This window comes from Neoarius graeffei, chromosome 1 (assembly GCF_027579695.1).
Source record: "Neoarius graeffei isolate fNeoGra1 chromosome 1, fNeoGra1.pri, whole genome shotgun sequence".
Lineage (NCBI taxonomy): Eukaryota > Metazoa > Chordata > Actinopteri > Siluriformes > Ariidae > Neoarius > Neoarius graeffei.
The window spans coordinates 93,720,860-93,742,959 of NC_083569.1; the positions used below are offsets into that span (position 1 = coordinate 93,720,860).

Genomic DNA, 22,100 nt, shown 5'->3' on the forward strand with positions numbered 1-22,100 from the left:
TCCCAGGGACTCCAAGAAGGCCGGATACTCTATACTGCTATTTGGCCCGTAGGCCCAAACAACAGCAAGAGCCCTCTCCCCAATCCGAAGGCGCAGAGAGGCGACCCTCTCGTTCATTGGGGTAAACTCCAACACATGGCGGCTGAGCTGGGGAGCTATAAGCAAGCCCACACCTGCCCGCCGCCGCTCACCACGGGCGACTCCAGAGAAGTGGAAAGTCCAGCCCCTCTCGAGGAGCTGGGTTCCAGAGCCCAAGCTGTGCGTGGAGGTGAGCCCGACTATCTCTAGCCGGTACCTCTCAACCTCCCGCACAAGCTCAGGCTCTTTCCCCCCCAGCGAAGTGACATTCCATGTCCCAACAGCCAGCCGCTGTGTCCGAATAAAACTGTCACTCTCAATTAAATCACTATAATCAATTAAATCTAAGACAAGTCTAATGTTATGAATATTCCTTTCTTTTAAAAAAACCTGATTGTGTCTCACTGATTATATCTGACACCCCGTGTTTAATTCTTGCTGCAAGTGAGCTAGAGAAGATTTTGTAGTCTGTATTTAATAGTGTTATGGGTCTTAAGTTATCTAATTGCCGTTTATCTTTTCCTGGCTTAGTAATTAAGGTGATTATCCCTTGTTTCATACTTGTCATTAGTTCTCTATTTTCCATACAATCTAATAATGCTTTAAATAAGATTTCTCTCACATCCTCCCAAAAGAATTTGAAAAAATTAACTGTGAGCCCGTCTGACCCTGGGGACTTATTTGATGTCATTTTTCTGATAACTGCATCTAATTCTTCAATTTTAAGATCTGATTCACAGAATTCTTTAAATGAACTATCAATCTGTGGAATCAAATGACCAATTTTATCAAAAAAAGCATCACAATCTATTTGGGAAAAGTGAGAAGAGTACAATTTAGAATAGAATGTATAAATCTCATTTTCTAAGACTTTGGGATCTTTACATTCTTTATCATCAATTAATAGGCTCGATATAAAGTTTCTTTTTTGTCTACTTTTCTTCAGGTTGGAAAAATATGAGGAATTTTTTTCTCCAGCTTCAATCCATTTAGCATGGGATCTTACAAAACCTCCCTGTGCTTTATTCAGATAATGTTGATCTAATTGAGTTTGCAATTCCATAAGTCTACTTTTTTCTTGCATAGTCAGATTGCTTTGACTGCAGCATTCACTTATTTCTTGCAGTAACTTACTTTCATCTTTTTGTTTTCGAATTTGGTCTTTACTAAACTGAATACTAAATTCTCTATTTTTAAATTTTATAAATTCCCATTTATTGATATACCCTACAATTGAACCAGTAGCCAAAATATCTTTAATAATCCTTCTAACTATATTACAATAGTCTTCATTTTGTAAAAGTTTAGCATTAAACTTCCAATAACTCTTCTTATTGACTTTCCTTTTTTCAGGTTCAAAATTTAGCTCTATAAAACAATGATCTGAAAGAGGTGCATTTGAAATCAAAGCTTTTGAGGTTTGATTAAGTACCCTGTCACTTCCCAACCAAAAGTCAATTCTAGATTTAGATGCCCCATTTGGTTTAAACCATGAGAAACACTGAAGCCCTGGATTCATTGCTCTCCAAACATCTGTTAAATTATTTGCCATAAAGTCACAAATTAAATTGTTATATTGGGGTCTGCTAGTTCTTGAGGGCCACCTGTCATGCCACTCATTCGGTGTCATATTCCAGTCACCCCCCATCAGAATGTACTCGGTAGGATATCGACCTTTTAGTTCTGAAATACTATTTGTTATTTCTTCCAACATTATTTTGTTCTGATTGTCATTGTTATACCCGTATACATTAGTTATTTAGACCATAGTTTCCATGCTGTCTTTTCAGATCGGAACGATTGTGCAAAGCAGCATGGGATTTCCCAGGCTACCTGGGAAGATGAACTGGATCTAAACTTGGAGGATGACTGGTGGGACACTGCTCTTAAGAAAATTCACACAAGCTCATCCTGTGCTTGTCTCACACTTATACAGTTTAAAGTACTGTTTAGAGTCCATTTTTCCAAAGCTCGATTGTCTCAAATCTATCCCAGTATTGCCGACAAATGTCATGCCTCATCCTGCAATTTAACCCATATGTTCTACTCTTGTCCGCTACTCTCTTGCTTCTGGTTGAATTATTTTGATACCATGTCTAAAATACTTTCAGTGACCATAAAAGTCTCCCCCCATGTTGCCATATTCGGGCTCCCAGAGGACCATAACCGGTTTACCTCATCAATTGGATATTTTAGCTTTGACTTCCTTACTGGCAAGACGCCACCTTCTTCTCCACTGGAAGTCGACTAAAGCTCCCTCGAGTAGTCAGTGGCTCAATGATGTCATGTCTTTTCAAAAGTTGGAAAAGATCAGATATTCAGTGAACGGTAACTCTGCTAAATTTTATAACAAGTGGCTTCCCTTTCTTACATTCTTCCACTCTGTCCAGTCTCTGCCCCCTAACTGACGGACCCTCTCTCTCCCTTTTTATTTATTTATTTATTTATTTATTTTTTTTTTTTTGGGGGGGGGTTGCCTTTTGGTTTTATTTGTACTGTGCAGCTTTAATATTTAATTATTACATAATAGAACTTCGTTATTTATTTATTATTTTTATTTTCTTTGAATTGTGTAATGTCTTGTTCTTGTTTGTATGAAAAAAAAAATCCTAGGAGGTAGACTGTATGCCTTTCTCTTAATTCATCGACATGCACAGTATTTGTGGTATTGGTAGGTGAATTTTGTAGATTGTTGTGCAGGGATGGTGTGGTACTTGATGTTGATTTGACATTGATTCCTGTTTTGATGTGCCTTGCCTCCTAATAAAAATATTAATAAAAAAAAGAAAAAAAAATGCATCTCGTTTGCCTTTCTTTCTCCTGCTTATTAAAGAGACAGTATACAATTTCAATACCAGTAATTACAATGAATTAAATCGAATTATGGATATAGTTCACAATGTGTTATATTTATAATAATGTATTATTGTATTTGTGGTATTGGTAGGTGAATTTTGTAGATTGTTGTGCAGGGATGGTGTGGTACTTGATGTTGATTTGACATTGATTCCTGTTTTGATGTGCCTTGCCTCCTAATAAAAATATTAATAAAAAAAAGAAAAAAAAATGCATCTCGTTTGCCTTTCTTTCTCCTGCTTATTAAAGAGACAGTATACAATTTCAATACCAGTAATTACAATGAATTAAATCGAATTATGGATATAGTTCACAATGTGTTATATTTATAATAATGTATTATTGTATAGTTTTAATTAATTATAATATAATGCTAGTTTATTTTTATTCATCCTGGTTTCATAAGGGAAATTGGAACCTGTTACAAATCTCTCTCTCTCTCTCTCTCTAATTTAATTAATTCGACACGAGTGATTTACTGGGAAATATGCCACTTGTATTTTTCATATGAACTACATTCGAGACCTGAGTAACGTATTTTCCATATCCTGAGGATATCCATGAATTGTTTTGATTCACTTGGGTAGTTTTTATTTAGTTATGTGTCCATATAATAAGAAGAAAATTACACCTTGGTTTGAAGATATGAAGATTTTCTTCTTGGGAGCACAGTGGCGTAGTGGTTAGCACTGTCGCCTCACACAAGAAGGTTCTGGATTTGAGCCCCGTGGCCGGCGAGGGCCTTTCTGTGTGGAGTTTGCATGTTCTCCCCGTGTCTGTGTGGGTTTCCTCCGGGTGCTCCAGTTTCCCCCACAGTCCAAAGACATGCAGTTTAGGTTAACTGGTGACTCTAAATTGACCGTAGGTGTGAGTGTGAATGGTTGTGTGTCTCTTGTGTTAGCCCTGTGATGATATGGTGACTTGTCCAGGGTGTACCCCTCCTCTCGCCCATAGTCAGCTGGGATAGGCTCCAGCTTCCTCACGACCCTGCACAGGATAAGTGGTTGCAGATAATGGATGGATGGATTTTCTTCTCATGTTGGAAAAACTCATATTTTTCATCTGAAACACATCCTGGACCTGAGTGACATATTTTCCAATATCTTCACTCTGATGATGTCACTTCCAATGTTTTCCTCCTGAGTTGACGCACATTGTCAAAATGGCAAACCAGTTAAAAATTAAAATACTTTTCAGTTGCTTTTTTTGTGGATGTGTCTACAGTTAGGTCCATATATATTTGGACACTGACACAAATTTTCTTTTTTTTACCTGTTTACTGAAACATATTCAAGTTATAGTTATATAATGGACAAAGTCCAGACTTTCAGCTTTCATTTGAGGGTATCCACATTAAAATTGGATGAAGGGTTTAGGAGTTTCAACTCCTTAACATGTGCCACCCTGTTTTTAAAGGGACCAAAAGTAATTGGACAATTGACTCAAAGGCTATTTCATGGGCACGTGTGGGAAATTCCTTCGTTATGTCATTCTCAATTAAGCAGATAAAAGGCCTGGAGTTGATTTGAGGTGCGATGCTTGCATTTGGAAGATTTTGCTGTGAAGAAAACATGCGGTCAAAGGAGCTCTCCATGCAGGTGAAACAAGCCATCCTTAAGCTGCGAAAACAGAAAAAACCCATCCGAGAAATTGCTCCAATATTTGAAGTGGCAAAATCTACAGTTTGGTACATCCTGAGTTCACTGGTGAACTCATAAATGCAAAAAGACCTGGATGCCCACAGAAGACAACAGTGGTGGATGATCGCAGAATAATTTCCATGGTGAAGAGAAACCCCTTCACAACAGCCAACCAAGTGAACAACACTCTCCAGGAGGTAGGCGTATCAATATCCAAATCTACCATAAAGAGAAGACTGCATGAAAGTAAATACAGAGGGTTCACTGCACGGTGCAAGCCACTCATAAGCCTCAATAATAAAAAGGCTAGATTGGACTTTGCTAAAAAACATCTAAAAAAGCCAGCACAGTTCTGGAAGAACATTCTTTGGACAGATGAAACCAAGATCAACCTCTACCATAATGATGGGAAGAAAAAAGTATGGCAAAGGCGTGGTACAGCTCATGATCCAAAGCATACCACATCATCTGTAAAACACAGCGGAGGCAGCGTGATGGCTTGGGCATGCATGGCTGCCAGTGGCACTGGGTCACTAGTGTTTAATGATGATGTGAGACAGGACAGAAGCAGCTGGATGAATTTTGAAGTATTCAGAGACATACTGTGTGTTCAAATCCAGCCAAATGCAGCCAAACTGATTGGTCGGTGTTTCATAATACAGATGGACAATGACCCAAAACATAAAGCCAAAGCAACCCAGGAGTTTATTAAAGCAAAGAAGTGGAATATTCTTGAATGGCCAAGTCAGTCACCTGATCTCAACCCAATTGAGCATGCATTTCACTTGTTAAAGACTAAACTTCAGACAGAAAGGCCCACAAACAAACAGCAACTGAAAACCACTGCAGTAAAGGCCTAGCAGAGCATTAAAAAGGAGGAAACGCAGCGTCTGGTGATGTCCATGAGTTCAAGACTTCAGGCAGTCATTGCCAACAAAGGGTTTTCAACCAAGTATTAGAAATGAACATTTTATTTACAATTATTTAATTTGTCCAATTACTTTTGAGCCCCTGAAATGAAGGGATTGTGTTTAAAAAAATGCTTTGGTTCCTCACATTTTTATGCAATCATTTTGTTCAACCCACTGAATTAAAGCTGAAAGTCTGAACTTCAACTGCATCTGAATTATTTTGTTCACAATTCATTGTGGTAATGTCTCATCTCATCTCATCTCATCTCATCTCATCTCATTATCTCAAGCCGCTTTATCCTTCTACAGGGTCGCAGGCAAGCTGGAGCCTATCCCAGCTGACTATGGGCAAGAGGCGGGGTACACCCTGGACAAGTCGCCAGGTCATCACAGAGCTAACACATAGACACAGACAACCATTCACACTCACATTCACACCTACGGTCAATTTAGAGTCACCAGTTAACCTAACCTGCATGTCTTTGGACTGTGGGGGAAACCGGAGCACCCGGAGGAAACCCACGCGGACACGGGGAGAACATGCAAACTCCACACAGAAAGGCCCTCGCCGGCCACAGGGCTCGACCCCGGACCTTCTTGCTGTGAGGCGACAGCGCTAACCACTACACCACTGTGCCGCCTGGACCTAACTGTATATAATAAAAAGAATATTACATGGTGATGTGATGATATGAAGTTTATCTTCTTGTGTTGAAAAATATTTCATTTGTTTGCTGTGCTTACTTGTGAAATATATTCAGCACTCGAAGATAAACTTCATATCTTCACTCTCTCTCATATCTTCTTCTTCCTCCTTGTCCAGCACAATTGCCAAGTCGGGGTCCATGTGGACCCTATTGATCCACATGTCAGATTAATTGGAGCACAGTTTTACACCAGATGTCCTTCCTAACACAACCCTCCAATTTCTGGACTTGGGGAACAACCATTCACACACACAGGCAATTTTGAGCCAGTTAACCTAACTGCATGTCTTTGGACTGTGGGAGGAAACCAGAGCACCTGGAGCAAACCCACACAGACATGGGGAGAACATGCAAACTCCACACAAAAAGGACCCCATCGGCCACTGGGCTCAAACCCACAACCTTCCACTGCACCACCATGCCGCCCCTCTCTCTCTCTCTCTCTCTCTCTCTCTCTCTCACTCACACACACACATACATACATACATACATAAAAAAAAAAACAACAAAAAAAAAATGGCATTGAGCAGACACTCTTATCCAGAGCGATGTACAACATACCCAGAGCAGCCTCAGGAGCAGTTGTGGGTTAGGGGCCTTGCTCAAGGGCACTTCAGCCATTCCTGCTGATCCAGGAAATTGAACTGGCAAACTTTTGGTCTCAATGCTGCTTCTCTAACCATGAGGCATATGCATCCACACACTAGGGCATCTCAAAAAATTGGAACATTGTGGAAAAAGTTAATTTTTTAAATTCATAATTTAATTAAAAAAGGTAAACATTTTGAATTAAATTATGTAATGAATATTCTATATTCATTACATGTAAAGTGGAATATTTCAAGCCTTTTTTGTTTTAATTTTGATGATTATGGCTCAAAGCTCATGAAAATCAGAAATCCAGTATCTCAAATTATTCGAATACTTCATTTCAAGTTTCAGTAAAACAGTACCATGCATCTCTTGGTCTAGTTCACAACCACAATCATGGGGAAGACTGCTGACTTGACAGTTGTCCAGAAAATGATCATTGGCACCCTCCACAAGGAGGGTGAGCCACAGAAGATCATTGCTGAAAAGGCTGGCTGGAAAAGGTGCACAAGCAACAGGGATGACCGCAGCCTTGAGAGGATTGTCAAGAAAAGTCGATTCAGGAACTTGGGAGAGCTTCACAAGGCGTGGACTGAGACTGGTGTCAGTGCATCAAGAGTCACCACACATAGATGTCTTCAAGAAAGGGGCTACAACTGTAACATTCCTGATATCGAGCCACTCCTGAGCCAGAGACAATGTCAGAAGCGTCTTACCTGGGCTAATGAGAGAAAGAACTGGACTGTTGCTCAGTGGTCCAAAGTCCACTTTTCAGATGAAGGTAAATTTTGCATTTCATTTGGAAATCAAGGTCCTAGAGTCTGGAGGAAGAGTGGAGAGGCACAGAATCCAAGGTGTTTGAAGTCCAGTGTGAAGTTTCCACAGTCTGTGATGATTTGGGGTGCCATGCCATCTGCTAGTGTTGGTCCACTGTGTTTTATCAAGTCCAAAATCAACACAGCCATCTACCAGGAGATTTTAGAGCACTTCATGCTTCCATCTGCTGACAAGCTTTATGGAGATGCAGGTTTCCTTTTCCAGCAGGACTTAGCACCTGCCCACAGTGCCAAAACTACTACCCAGTGGTTTGCTGACCATGACATTACTGTGCTTGATTGGCCAGCCAACTTGCCTGACCTGAACCTGATAGAGAATCTATGGGGTATTGTCAAGAGGAAGATGAGAAACACCCGACCCAAAAATACAGATGAGCTGAAGGCTGCTATCAAAGCAACCTGGGCTTCAGTAACACCTCAGCAGTGCCACAGACTGATCGCCTCCATGCCATGCCACACTGATGCAGTAATTTGTGGTAAAGGAGCCACAACCAAGTATTGAGTGAATAAATGATCAAACTTTTCAGAAGTTGGACATTTCTGTATTATAAATCCTTTTTTGATTGATCTTAGGAAATATTCTAATAATTTGAGATACTGGATTTCTAATTTTCATGAGCTATAAGCCATAATCATCAAAATTAAAACAAAAAATAGGCTTGAAATAGTTCAGTTTACATGTAATAAATATAGAAGATATGAAAGTTTACCTTTTTGTATTAAATTACAAAAAAAACTTTTTCACAAGATTCAAATGTTTTGAGATGCACTAGTGTATATTGTTCTGTGTGTAACAAGACAGAGCTTCTTTAATTGTACTTTGTGGAAGCAAGGTCATTTTTTTGTTTTTTGTCTTAATCCAACATTAGGTAGGAATAATACCTCAAAATATCTTTCAAAATCATTTTTGATGGAACATTGACATGTAATATGGAGAATGGCTTCTCTTCCATTCTGAGTCCACGCCTGGTTCGCCTATTATAGCGCTAGGTAACTCAAAATAAAATGGCTGAACAGATTCTTGCAAGAATAAGCTTTAACAATATTCTCAGTACAGACATCATGGCAGTCGAGGTGAAAAGACCAAAGATGATGCTGTTGGAGGAAACCAGAAAAAGAGAGAGTGACCGAGCCAGACAGGAGTAAATCTTTGAATGGAGTTTCCTCGTTGCTGAGAACAAAGAGAGATAAAAGGCTTCAAGACAGACACCAAGCTGGGTTTCTTTCTGTTGTCAAGTCAAAGTTGTCGACTCACTAGCTTTTGATCATGAGCCAAGTCAGTCCCTTTCCACAGAGGTTTCGCAGCTAGCTACATCTTGAGGTGATGTGAGCAAACTTGTGAGATAGCACTCAGCCATCGGTACAGTTAATAAGTGCTCTTGTGTTGGTTGCGGTCTAGCTTTGTTGGTGACCCAAGTTTGCATTATTTTGTGTCAGGGCATCCAAGATTTATCAGGTTAATTTAGTTGACTAACTGTTCTTTGTCTGGGAGCATCCTACAGCATTAGATATCTCTCTCTCTCTCTGTGTGTGTGTGTGTGTGTGTGTGTGTGTGTGTGTGTGTGTGTGTGTGTGTGTGTGTGTGTGTTAGCATGGTTCTGGTTAGTGTCGGGAAATTTCACACCAAGCTTTCATGGCATGTGTTGAGCAGGAAGGGGCGTGTCACATGAAACCTCGTTTCAAGGCTTGTATTGTTTTACAGAAAACCATGTGACCGATGACAAATGAAGCCTCGGTTTGTGTGGTACACGTCAGCGTGTCACTTTGAGTGTCGGTTCTGGGATAACAGCGCTTGAAACAGCTGGTACTTTGTGGTTTGTTAGATGGTGGTTTAGTTTGTGATGAAGTCAGTGTAGCAGAGCGGAGTATTGATGCCTTGTGGTTGTGAAACTTTTGAATAAAACTATATATTTGATGGTAAGATAATATAGTAGAAGCATAAAATAATAGTTAGTAGTGGTAGTTATTCTAGTAGTAGATTTATTATTTATCTCTCATGTATCCTTTCTTTTCTTTTATCCTTTTATTTTCCTTTCTTCTTCTACTTCTTCTTCAATTTCTTTCTGAAATTGAGTCTGAAAGGAACAGGAAATCTTCCCTGATATGGGAATATTTTCAAATTGTTATAACCAGTCAGGTTTGTAATGTGTTCAGTGGTATTTTATGTTTGTCATTTTGTCTGTTTAAAATAATCATCATAACACATCATGCACTTTTATGGAATTTTCATGTCGTTCAGGTGAAGTGTTTGCTGTTCCAGAAAGAGCTTGTGTACAGCAATAATACTTCATCAATGCTTCAGCATCACTGAGCTGTTCATGAGAAGGCAAGGCTTTCCAGAAGTCAAGACATAAGCCACCGTAATAAACTAGTAATACTGTAGTATTATCAAAATCATCTTCTTCAAAAAAAGTCAATAAAAATTTCCCTCCTTCCTCTTTGTGTGTGTGTGTGTGTGTGTGTGTGTGTGTGTGTGTGTGTGTTCAAGTTCAAAGTGTTTATTGTCATCTGCACAGTAAGGACGTCCTCTTGCACAATGAAATTCTTAGTTTGCTGTCCACCATGAATGCCAATTACAAATAAATAAATAGGCAAAAGAAGTAATACAAAGTAAAGGCAATATAGTGCAAAAATAAAAGCAAAGAAAGCAAAAGCAACAACAACAAAAAAACACCCAGTATAGTACAAAATAAAGGTAAGTGTAGTGCAAAATCTCATCTCATCTCATCTCATTATCTCAAGCCGCTTTATCCTGTTCTACAGGGTCACAGGCGAGCTGGAGCCTATCCCAGCTGACTACGGGTGAAAGGCGGGGTACACCCTGGACAAGTCGCCAGGTCATCACAGGGCTGACACATAGACACAGACAACCATTCACACTCACATTCACACCTACGGTCAATTTAGAGTCACCAGTTAACCTAACCTGCATGTCTTTGGACTGTGGGGGAAACCGGAGCACCCGGAGGAAACCCACGTGGACACGGGGAGAACATGCAAACTCCGCACAGAAAGGCCCTCACCAGCCACGGGGCTCGAACCTGGACCTTCTTGCTGTGAGGCGACAGCTCTAACCACGACACCACCGTGCCGCCATAATGCAAAATAGGTAGTGTAATACAAAAATAAGGCAATCATCAGACATAGCAGCAGAAGGGCAGTAATGTGCGAAAGTGCAAACAATGTAACCAGATGTAAACAGTCAAGGAACAGCTCTGGTCATTAATTTTTGCACCAGAGTATATGGGTGGCACGGTGGTGTAGTGGTTAGCACAGTCACCTCACAGCAAGAAGCTTCTGGGTTCAAGCCCAGTGGCCGGCGGGGGCCTTTCTGTGTGGAGTTTGCATGTTTTCCCTGTGTCTGTGTGGGTTTCCTCCAGGTGCTCCAGTTTCCCTCAAAGACATATGGGACGGCCTTGGGGTGAGGTACCTAACTCCCAACTGCTCCGTGGGCACTATTAGCATGGCTGCCCACTGCTCTGGGTATATGTGTGTGTTCACTGCTTCAGATGGGTTAAATGTGGAGAGGAATTTCACAAGCATGTGATGAATAAAGTTGTTCTTCTTCTAACCAAGGGCTCATGGCCGTCACTTGATTTGGCTGCTATTCATAAAGTTTAGCAGTAGGTGTCACCAATGAGCACTGGGTTGAATGAAGTCTTGAGTTATGAATCTTTTGGTGAATCAGTGGGCTGGAAAGTCTCATTGCTTCATCAAGCCTCATTTGGTCTTCACTAATTCTGGTTATGATAGCTTAGCATACTGCTGTTCTGAGTTGTGTGCAATACATGTATTTCAGCAAAAAAAAAAGGTCTGATCATGTATGTTTACTTCAAGACATAAGTAATGATGTCTCACGGCTAACGGGGAAAATACTGACAATCAACAGCAGAGTCTCCATCCCTGTTAATAATATTTATGAAAGATGGTGATGTAGGCTGTAACCTTATCAGTGTTACCCCGTCTCACTCTGATTTGTAGTTTTTCAATGACAAAAGTCATCTAACCTCAGTCCTGTCTCAGGCCAGTATAGAAATAAATAAATCCATCTCACTCCAGAACATTGGGTCAGTCTTTGTCAATCTCACGCCTTGAGTGTTTGCAATTTTGAAAGCCTGTCTCAGCTTGTAATAAATTACAGTGCCCAGCGTAGATTATGTACAATATGTGTCTATGTCATGTCGATTACACACAAACTCCACATTCACCTGGTTAGCAAACAATGTATATGGCCTGAAAATACAGAGTATTTCAGCAAAACTAGAACTTTGTTATTCTTTTTGTTACATTATTATTCATATCTGATGTCACAATAAATAAAACTATGCAGTAATATTTGTGTAAAATTCTGTAATGTTACTCCATCTTGGCAGTCGATGTGTTTCTTTGGCTTCTGCTGGTTTCATATCCTTTAGTTTGTAAACAGATGCATGAGCACAGCTGTCCATGAGGGGAGCTCAAAACATCTCATCTCATTATCTCTAGCCGCTTTATCCTGTTCTACAGGGTCGCAGGCGAGCTGGAGCCTATCCCAGCTGACTATGGGCGAAAAGCGGGGTACACCCTGGACAAGTCGCCAGGTAGACACAGATAACCATTCACACTCACATTCACACCTACGGTCAATTTAGAGTCACCAGTTAACCTAACCTGCATGTCTTTGGACTGTGGGGGAAACCAGAGCACCCGGAGGAAACCCATGCAGACACGGGGAGAACATGCAAACTCCACACAGAAAGGCCCTCGCCGGCCACGGGGCTCAAACCCAAGACCTTCTTGCTGTGAGGCGACAGCGCTAACCACTACACCACCGTGCTGCCCAGCTCAAAACATCAGCGGCATAAAAGTGAATTACACCATGGAACTGTAGGGGGCGCCCAAGAGCATAATGGGGTTTTAATGAATAGATGCAATAGTACAGGGTCAAGACATTAAGAATAAAACTGTCTGAATTAATTTAAAATTTTTAATTTTAAAAACTTTACACTATATATGAACCAAGAAGGGCGGCACGGTGGTGTAGTGGTTAGCGCTGTCGCCTCACAGCAAGAAGGTCCTGGGTTCGAGCCCCGGGGCCGGCGAGGGCCTTTCTGTGTGGAGTTTGCATGTTCTCCCCGTGTCCGCGTGGGTTTCCTCCGGGTGCTCCGGTTTCCCCCACAGTCCAAAGACATGCAGGTTAGGTTAACTGGTGACACTAAATTGACCGTAGGTGTGAATGTGAGTGTGAATGGTTGTCTGTGTCTATGTGTCAGCCCTGTGATGACCTGGCGACTTGTCCAGGGTGTACCCCGCCTTTCGCCCGTAGTCAGCTGGGATAGGCTCCAGCTTGCCTGCGACCCTGTAGAAGGATAAAGCGGCTAGAGATAATGAGATGAGATGAACCAAGAAGATGGGGAGGAGCTGTCTAGTTCTTCACTGAATGGTTCACTGGAAAGAAGATGAGATGTGGGAAGAAAGTGCAAGTACCATTCCAGGATGCACAAAATAAAACTGGAGTCTCAATAGCTTTCCAAAGGAATTTAATATACAAAAAATGTGGATGCATTTTATTTTTGGGGTTAGTACCTGAAAATTTCAGCCACATATTCGTGTTGTGCTCAGTGCATTTCACTGAAGACAATTTTAGCAACTTGGGGTCGGATCAGATGGGCTTTGTTATACAGCTTATATTGAAAGACAGAGCTGTTGGAGTTGACTGCGAGTCCGCAAACAGTAAATAAACCATTCAAAATAAAAAAATTAAATAAAATGTTAAATTCAGTATTGGATATTGTAATCGATTTCTCCTTTTGGAATGAAAATGATGCTAAATTTAGATAAAACACATTGTTTGACAATCATAATTTTCTCGGCTACATTATCTGAATTAACCATAATATTGGGGAAATAATAAACTCCCTCGCTTCAGACAGTTAGCTGTTGTTAGGTCAGTTAGCTTGGTCAGGTATCTTACCCAACTTTATGGATGTGATCGGGCACACAAGCTAAATAAATACTACATGTATATAGTTTGGGGATATTTGTTTCAGATGTACACAAGCATCTGAATGTCATCATGAAAACAGCAACATGAAGACCGGAGCAAAACAATCCTGTATCAGTGTGGTCGAGTGTGATCTTTTTGGTGAACGTTGAGAGGAGACTCCCAGATTAAAGACTTTTTTCTTTTGTGATGCATTTGCACTAAACTTTCAGTAAAGTAGCTGGAATTATAAAGTTATCTTAAAAGGGACATGCATACACCTTTCAATTATTTTATATTATTCCCTGAAATTCTTTTGTAAAATTTGTGAGTTGTTTTTATTGGGAAAAAATGCCTTTGATCTTTTTCTCATGCTGTTTTAGCATGGTATGAAACCCCAATCATGATGACGGGCTGATTTTGCGGCTGTGCCTTTAGATTTAAATATGTAAATAGCTTTTATCTGATTGGCTAACATCTTTTAATTGTCATCCACACACAGGTTCTGTTAGCCAATCAGAGGGATGTCGAACACGACAACAACAAGAGACACTGACTGCAGGCTGGAGTTCTGTTGACATGAGACATGTGACTTAGGGTTAAGGTGAGGAGGTCATGTGAAGGTCATGTGTTTCCTGTCTAGAGTGGAGCTCCAGTCTGCAGCCAGACCCTCCTCAGACAGCGAGGCATCAAGGACAGTTCAAGACTGATCTCGAGAACTCTCGTTTTCGGTCTTCTAAGATGCCTTCAAACTGCTCCTGGTTGAAGGCAACGTTTAATTTTATTTTACCAACTTTATTGGACTGTTACAAAATAAACATAAAAAAGAAATAAACATAATAAAGTAAGTCAGCCCAAAGGGGAGAACGCGAACGGGCGACCCATGCAAGGCGTTTCCCCGAAGGTATAAAAGAGAAAAATCATACAATTAAAATTAGACTAAATTGATCTGTGGCAACCACAGTCACGGTACACAGACCAAGTACATGAAAAGTCTGTATTATAGGTGGCGGTCAGTAATTCAAAGTACAGCTCTAACAGGGATGATTTGAAAACAGGGAGGCTACGGAATTTATCTGGGGAAAAATATTTACATACATAGTTCCATTGATGTATCCTCAATGCTCCCCATCACCTATAAATCTGTGCAGCAGCTCTCTCAAGGAGTGGAAAAATTAAAAAAGATGGCAGACCAAACTTAACAGAAAAGTGATTTTGCATACAAAAGTTTTGGGGCTTTTTTTCACTTAGATTTTTGAAAAGTAAATGAGTTTAATATGATTTGTGAGGTGCAAGAAGGTCCTGGGTTCGAGCCCCGGGGCCGGTGAGGGCCTTTCCGTGTGGAGTTTGCATGTTCTCCCCGTGTCCGCGTGGGTTTCCTCCGGGTGCTCCGGTTTCCCCCACAGTCCAAAGACATGCAGGTTAGGTTAACTGGTGACTCTAAATTGACCGTAGGTGTGAATGTGAGTGTGAATTGTTGTCTGTGTCCATGTGTCAGCCCTGTGATGACCTGGCGACTTGTCCAGGGTGTACCCCGCCTTTCGCCCGTAGTCAGCTGGGATAGGCTCCAGCTTGCCTGCGACCCTGTAGAAGGATAAAGCGGCTAGAGATAATGAGATGAGATGAGATGATTTGTGAGGCATCTGTTAGCCAACTAACTAATTTGGTTTAGTTACATGCCGTGCTGATGTCACACGTTACCGTAAATTCTGTCCTAAAATGTCGTTCCAAACAAAAGTCCTGAGATGCCTTTAGTTGAAAGTCCTGCCTTATGAGACACCTGTCTATTACCGCCATGAGGCAACAAGGCAGCAACCTTCTGTTTCGAACGCAGATGATGGTTGACAGGAAAAGAAAGTTCGATCAGTGTCTAATGATCCTTGATGCCTCGCTGTCTTGTTAAACATCCTCCTGAGACAGCATCGTCCCCTTTTTTCGAAAGCACCTGATGCAATTCTCGTGTGCTCAGTAAAAGTTCTTCATTAAAACTGTCAGTCTCTTCAGTTAATACACCAACATAATGGGTGTCTTTTCCTCCGTCCTTCACGTCTTTCCTTCAGCTCATGATGTTTTCCATCAAGGTTAACGAAAAGTGGTGAGGAAAGGACAGAGGACGGAGTATTGGGATGCAGCCCAGGGTTCAGTTAAAGAGAGTCACACACCAAGAGGAGCTGAAATCAGTTCTCTCAAACAACATTTATACGCCAATAAACTCCACTAAACTTACTGAATTCCACAACCTTAGAGTTCACTAATGCACAGAGAGAGAGAGAGAGAGAGAGTTTTTTCATACCTGATTGAGATTCCACAAAGCTGGAGAGAATCAGGAGAGTCACACAAATAACCCCTGAAAGAAAGGTTCTCATTATTGCTTCAGTCTGTTTCACAAGATAAATAACACTTTACACATTACACTTGTTTTTGTGCAATTTAACACATCATTTCTCTCAAAAAAAATCTAAATACTCCAAAATACTCATTTGAAGATGAATATTTTCACAAGACACTAAAAGTAAACGCGCTTTGTTCCAAAGTTCATGCTTTCAGTTGGTGTACTTTTGTTTTTGTTCTTTTGAGAGACACCTTTTTTCTGAAGAAACATGAGAAGAGGTCAGGTGGTGTCTTTGAAGCAACTAGTTTAGGTTCAACTTGCACCAGGCCGAAGTTGTGTGATATAAAATTATAGTATGAGGCTGTATGTATGATAAAGTGTGAGTGATCTAGAAATATAAGTCCTCTGCCACCGAGGAGATTCTGTCTCACGGATATCCGGGAGCAACAGTCACTGACACAGACTCAGCTGTTCAGAGATGTTTCTCAGTTTATTGAAGGATAAACATGAGGATATATCCACATTCAGGAGTGTGGTGGAGTGATATGATTGGAAAATGTAATCTCAGGAAGCAGAGTTGTCTGAGTGTGATGGGGAGCTTCAGTGGGTGATGGAAAATTACTGAGCAGGATCGCTTTATGACAAACAGAGAGCAGATGTGCGAGCAAAGATCAGTTTCAAGGATTGAAATGAAACTCACCAAAACAAGCTACAAGCACAAATCTCTCTATTAATGTATTCATACTAAAATACTCACTCGGTTTTTAAAGGAAAAATCCACCCTGAATGATTTGCATGTTAATCTTTATAATTATCAGCTGAGCTTCAGTGGAGTTCAAGATTTATTTTGGAATGAAATGCAAAGTTGATCTTTTCATCTGCACTCCCCAGCCACTTTATTAGGAACACCCATACTGTTTTACACACTTCTCGAATCAGCCAATCCCTCGACAGCAACACAATGCATAAAATCATGCAGATACAAATCAAGAGCTTCAGTTTATGTTCACTTCAAACATCAGAAATGGGAAAAATTGTGATCTCTGTGACTTTCACTGTGACATGGGTGTTGGTGCCAGATGGACTGGTTTGAGTGTTTCAGAAACTGCTGATCTCCTGGGGTTTTCACACACAACAGTCTCTGGAGTTTACACAGAATGGTGTGAGAAAAAAAACCATTAAGTAAGTGACAGTTCTGTGGGTGGAAATGTCTTGTTGATAAGAGAGATCAGAGGAAAATGGACAGATTGGTGCGAGCTGCCAGAAAGAATATAGTAACTCATAGCAACTCTTTACAATCATGGTGAGCAGAAAAGCATCTCAGCATGCAACAGTGAAGACCACACTGGTTTCCAGTCCTGCAGCCAAGAACAGGAATCTTAGAATCAAGAACAAGTTCCTATTAAAGTGGCCGGTGAGTGTACATGTTGGTGATTTGAAATTTTATTAATCGAATCCTGCATTACCCACAATGCCATTCAACTGCCTGGTTAAGTGATGTCAGAAAGACTGTAACTCTCACTTAATCTCTGTGTAAATACTGATGCAGCAGAGCTTTAGTCCTTTAGTTTGTCCAGCTCTCTCACCTCCTCCTGTGTTCATGAAGCTCAAACTGAGTTCCTCTTAATCCCATTTTACACCAGACTGCTGTAACACCACATTCAACACACTCACATGTTCACCAAGTGCACTTTACCCCAGACACTGACAGAGTACAGAGCAGCGATTTAAAATTAAATTAGGACATTTATTAGGAATTACGATATCTGGAAACACTACAAATTAAAATGTTTATGCTGATAATCTAAACAGCACAAGGGCAATATTTCAGTCTGTAGACGACTGTAACAGCGAGTGTTCTGGTATCAGGGAAAAGTTTTAAAACTGCCACAGATCAAAGAACTGAAAATCTCACGCATTAACACACTTTATGTCAGCTAATCATATACAGTGGGGTAATGCATGTTTATAATATTTAAAGATATTTACAGATTATGTTTTTTCATCCACTGCATAAAAAAAACCACAGGAATTAATGCTTTGTTTTAACACAGTGCAGGAAATCCTGCAGTTCCAGTAGGAGATTTTGAGCCATGCAGGTCGGCATGAGACATGACTTTTTTTGTGCTGATCTCAGTGGAGTCTCTCACACCACAAAGCTGAAATAATTAATCACATATAATTTTATATTTTATATTTTAAATGAAGCCATTAACCTGATTTAAAATAATTATATGTGATTAATTATTTCACATTTGTGGTGTGAGAGACTCCACTGAGAGTTAAGTTTTAAATCGAGTTAAGTGAAGCCATTAATCCAGCCACTGGGGGTGCATAAGCGTACTCTTGGTGCCGGTCCCAAACCCGGATAAATTGGAGAGGGTTGCGTCAGGAAGGGCATCCGGCGTAAAACTGTGCCAAATCTAACATGCGGAATGAAAAGAGAAATGCCATACCGGATCGGTCAGAGCCTGGGTTAACAACGACGGCCTCAGGTATTGTTGGTCAACAGGGTACCAGTGGAAAGTATGCTACTGTTGCACCAAAACGGAGAAGGAGAAAGAGAGGGGGGAGGTGTGTTAGTAGGTATGTTGGAAAGAAGGAAGTTGGACATTTTGTGTGTGCAGGAGACGAGGTGGAAAGGAAGCAAGGCCAAGAACATTGGAGATGGATGCAAGTTGTTTTACTATGGAGTTGATGGAAAGAGAAATGGTGTTGGTATTGTTTTGAGGGGAGAGTTGGTCAACAGTGTGATTGATGTGAAGAGGGTGTCAGAGTGATAGGCATGAAATTGAAGATTCAAGGAGTGTTAGTCAATGTTGTGTGTACGTACGCCCCACAGGTTGGATGTGAGAATGAAGAGAAAGAGTCTTTCTGGGAAAAGATGGATGAAGTTGTAGAAAGTATACCAAGGGCGGAGCGCGTGCTGATAGGAGCAGATTTCAATGGACATGTTGGCGAGGGGGCGGCACGGTGGTGTAGTGGTTAGCGCTGTCGCCTCACAGCAAGAAGGTCCTGGGTTCGAGCCCTGGGGCCGGCGAGGGCCTTTCTGTGTGGAGTTTGCATGTTCTCCCTGTGTCCGCGTGGGTTTCCTCCACAGCAAATCAGGAAGCAGAGTTGGTTAGTAAGGATGAAGTGAGGGCAGTCATGAAAAGAATGAAGACTGGGAAAGCAGTCGGACCAGATGGTCTCCCGATTGAGGCTTGGAGATGTTTGGGTGAGATGGCTGTGGAGTTCCGAACAAGATTGTTCAATAAGATCCTCAAGAATGAGAAAATGCCAAATGAATGGAGAAAGAGTGTGCTAGTCCCAATATACAAGAATAAGGGAGATGTACAGAGCTGCAGTAATTACAGAGGAATAAAATTGATGAGCCACACCATGAAGCTATGGGAAAAGGTATTGGAGGCGAGATTGAGAAGAGAGGTAGCAATCTGTGAACAGCAGTACGGGTTTATGCCAAGGAAGAGCACGTCGGATGCAATTTTTGCTTTAAGAATGTTAATGGAGAAGTACAGAGAAGGCCATAGAAAGCTACATTGTGTGTTTGTAGACCTGGAGAAGGCATATGATAGAGTGCCGAGAGATGAGTTATGGTATTGTATGAGAAAGAGTGGAGTGAATGAGAAGTATATTAGAGTGGTACAAGACATGTATGAGAACAGTGAAACAGCAGTGAGGTGTGCAGTTGGAACAACTGAATGGTTCAAGGTGAAGGTGGGACTCCATCAAGGATCTGCTTTGAGTCCTTTCTTGTTTGCCATAGTGATGGATAGCTTGACGGACGAAGTGAGGCAAGAGTCACCATGGAACGTGATGTTTGCGGATGATATTGTGATATGTGGTGAAAGTAGAAAGGAGGTTGAGTTGGGTTTGGAGAGATGGAGGGATGCATTGGAACGAAGAGGAATGAAGGTGAGCAGTAGCAAAACAGAATACATGTGCATCAATGAGAATGGGGATGAGAGTGTAGTGAAGATGCAAGGAGTAGATGTAAAGAAAGTTGGTGAATTCAAGTACCTGAGGTCAACTGTGCAGGAAAATGGGGGCTGCGATAGTGAGGTGAGAAAGAGAGTGCAGGCAGGGTGTTGCAGTTGGAGAAGGGTTTCAGGAGTCATTTGTGATAGGAAAGTCCCAGCAAAAGTGAAAGGTAAGATGTATAAGACAGTAGTGAGACCAGCTATGATGTATGGATTGGAGACCATACCCTTAAGGAAAAGACAGGAGGCAAAGTTGGAGGTGGCGGAGTTGAGGATGTTAAGGTTTGCGATGGGAGTGACAAGGTTGGACAGGATAAGGAACGAGCACGTCAGAGGGACAGCACATGTGCAGAGCTTGGAATTAAGCTAAGAGAGATGAGACTGAGATGGTATGGGCACATCCTGAGAAGAGATGCAGAGCATGTGGGAAGGAGAATGTTGAGGATGGAGCTGCCAGGCAAACAAAAACGAGGAAGGCCAAAGAGGAGATACATGGATGTGGTGAGAGAGGACATGGAAGTGGCAGGTGTGGTAGAGAAGGATGTGGAAGACAGGGAGCAATGGAGACGAAAGATCCGCTGTGGCGACCCCTAATCGGGAGCAGCCAAAAGAAGAAGAAGAAGGTTAAGTGAAGCCATTGATTTGAGGTTGCTCACATTTACATAAAAACAGTTACGAGTTTTCATAAGTTTATATGCCCTTTACAATTCCGGAAACCAGTTTTCTCAAAAACAGCTTTTATAACTCAAATGTACACAACTCTGAGGGAAATAAACCCTGAAGTAGTAAAATGAGCTTAGAATTCACTGTATATAGCTAACACACACACACACACACACACACACACACACACACACACACACACACACACACACACACACACACACACACACACAGGTATCTGATTGAGATTCCATAAAGCTGTAGAGAATCAGGAGAGTCACATAAAAACAGAATGAAAGACAGTTTATCATTATTACTTCAGTCTGTTTCACAAGCCATCAATAACATTTACATTTACAAGGAACAACTTTCACTCAGTGAACAATTTTACACATCAGTTCTGTCAAAAACTCAAAATACTCACTCATTTTTAAGGTTTATAATAAGACGCTAAAAGATAAAGCCTCTTTGTCTCTGTGCACACTTCAGTTTGGTGTGCTTTCATTTCTGTAACCTGTTTTATTAAACACACCCTTTTTCTACAGAAGCACGCTAAGAATTCAGGTTGTATCTCTGAGGTCACTAACTTTGTTGAAAATTGTAATGGTCCAAATTTAAATATTTTTCATTTCTTACTTGTACAAATAAGTACAAAAAATGTCAAACAAGGTTTTACTGTGGCTGAGAAAACCTGTTGAAAAAGCTGTGTTACTGTCCAGAGTGATTGTGTCTCATGTCAGTCATTTTATCGATGCTTCCCAAAACCCATTCACTTCGACCCCATTTCAGTTTGTACATAAAGGAAAAATGTGTTGAAACTCAAGGAGCACCCAGTTGGTCCACCTTTCATCCACCCTGACACCACGTGCACGTCCATGATGAATGATTTAAAGTGCAGCTTAAAACAGCGCGTTGGTGAAGTCAAAAGCTGAAGTCGTCAGTCAACCACAGCCTTTAATTTATCACAAAACAATTCCTATAGAACTCATTTATCATCATGTTGGGGAAGATATTAAGGTCAACTGAAAAACTACAGGACACTATTCCTGAGAATAATTTGTGGAGATGGAACTAAAAATGGAGGTTTGGCTCAGTCTCCTTTCACTAACATGGGAATGGGCGGGGTTAAAAACTGTACTGTAACCAGCGAACAGACCTCAGACACATTTGGGCTTCACTTTTGACCCCCTGTTGGGACGTTCACTCAAATATACACTCACTGGTCTGGACACTGTGAAAGTGAAAAGTGGTCATGAGTGAGCCATGTGTTGTGGTTTATAGTTGTTCAGTTGCAGAGCATTCTGGGAAGTGTAGTTCATTGGTTCAGTGGTGTTCAGTGGTGCTGAGAGCCTCCTGACTTTGAGTGAACAGCTCACATCATAGCTGCTGTTTATACAAGTTGTGTATTGAACAATCAATCACTGAGCACCATTTTCCCCAACAATCAATCACTGAGCACCACTGTTCCCAACACCGCCCTTATCCAGAGGAACTTTCCTCTCATTTATACAACTGGGGCTATTTCAGAAAGCATATTTAACAAA

General features: G+C 41.1%; 1 protein-coding gene across 4 annotated transcripts in view; it reads right to left on the reverse strand.

The window, feature by feature from the left end:
* The window catches only part of LOC132869846 (butyrophilin subfamily 1 member A1-like), a 124,314-nt gene extending 103,248 nt beyond the window's left edge, over positions 1-21,066 (reverse strand). For all 4 annotated transcript variants that reach the window (XM_060903554.1, XM_060903515.1, XM_060903449.1 and 1 more), the window contains exons 1-2: positions 20,981-21,066; positions 15,875-15,928 (exon numbers count right to left, since the gene is read on the reverse strand). In XM_060903554.1, coding sequence (XP_060759537.1) covers positions 15,875-15,928; positions 20,981-20,984 — 58 coding nt within the window. In that variant the 5' untranslated portion in view covers positions 20,985-21,066. The remainder of the gene's footprint in view (positions 1-15,874; positions 15,929-20,980) is intronic.
* Between the last annotated feature and the right edge of the window lie 1,034 nt (positions 21,067-22,100).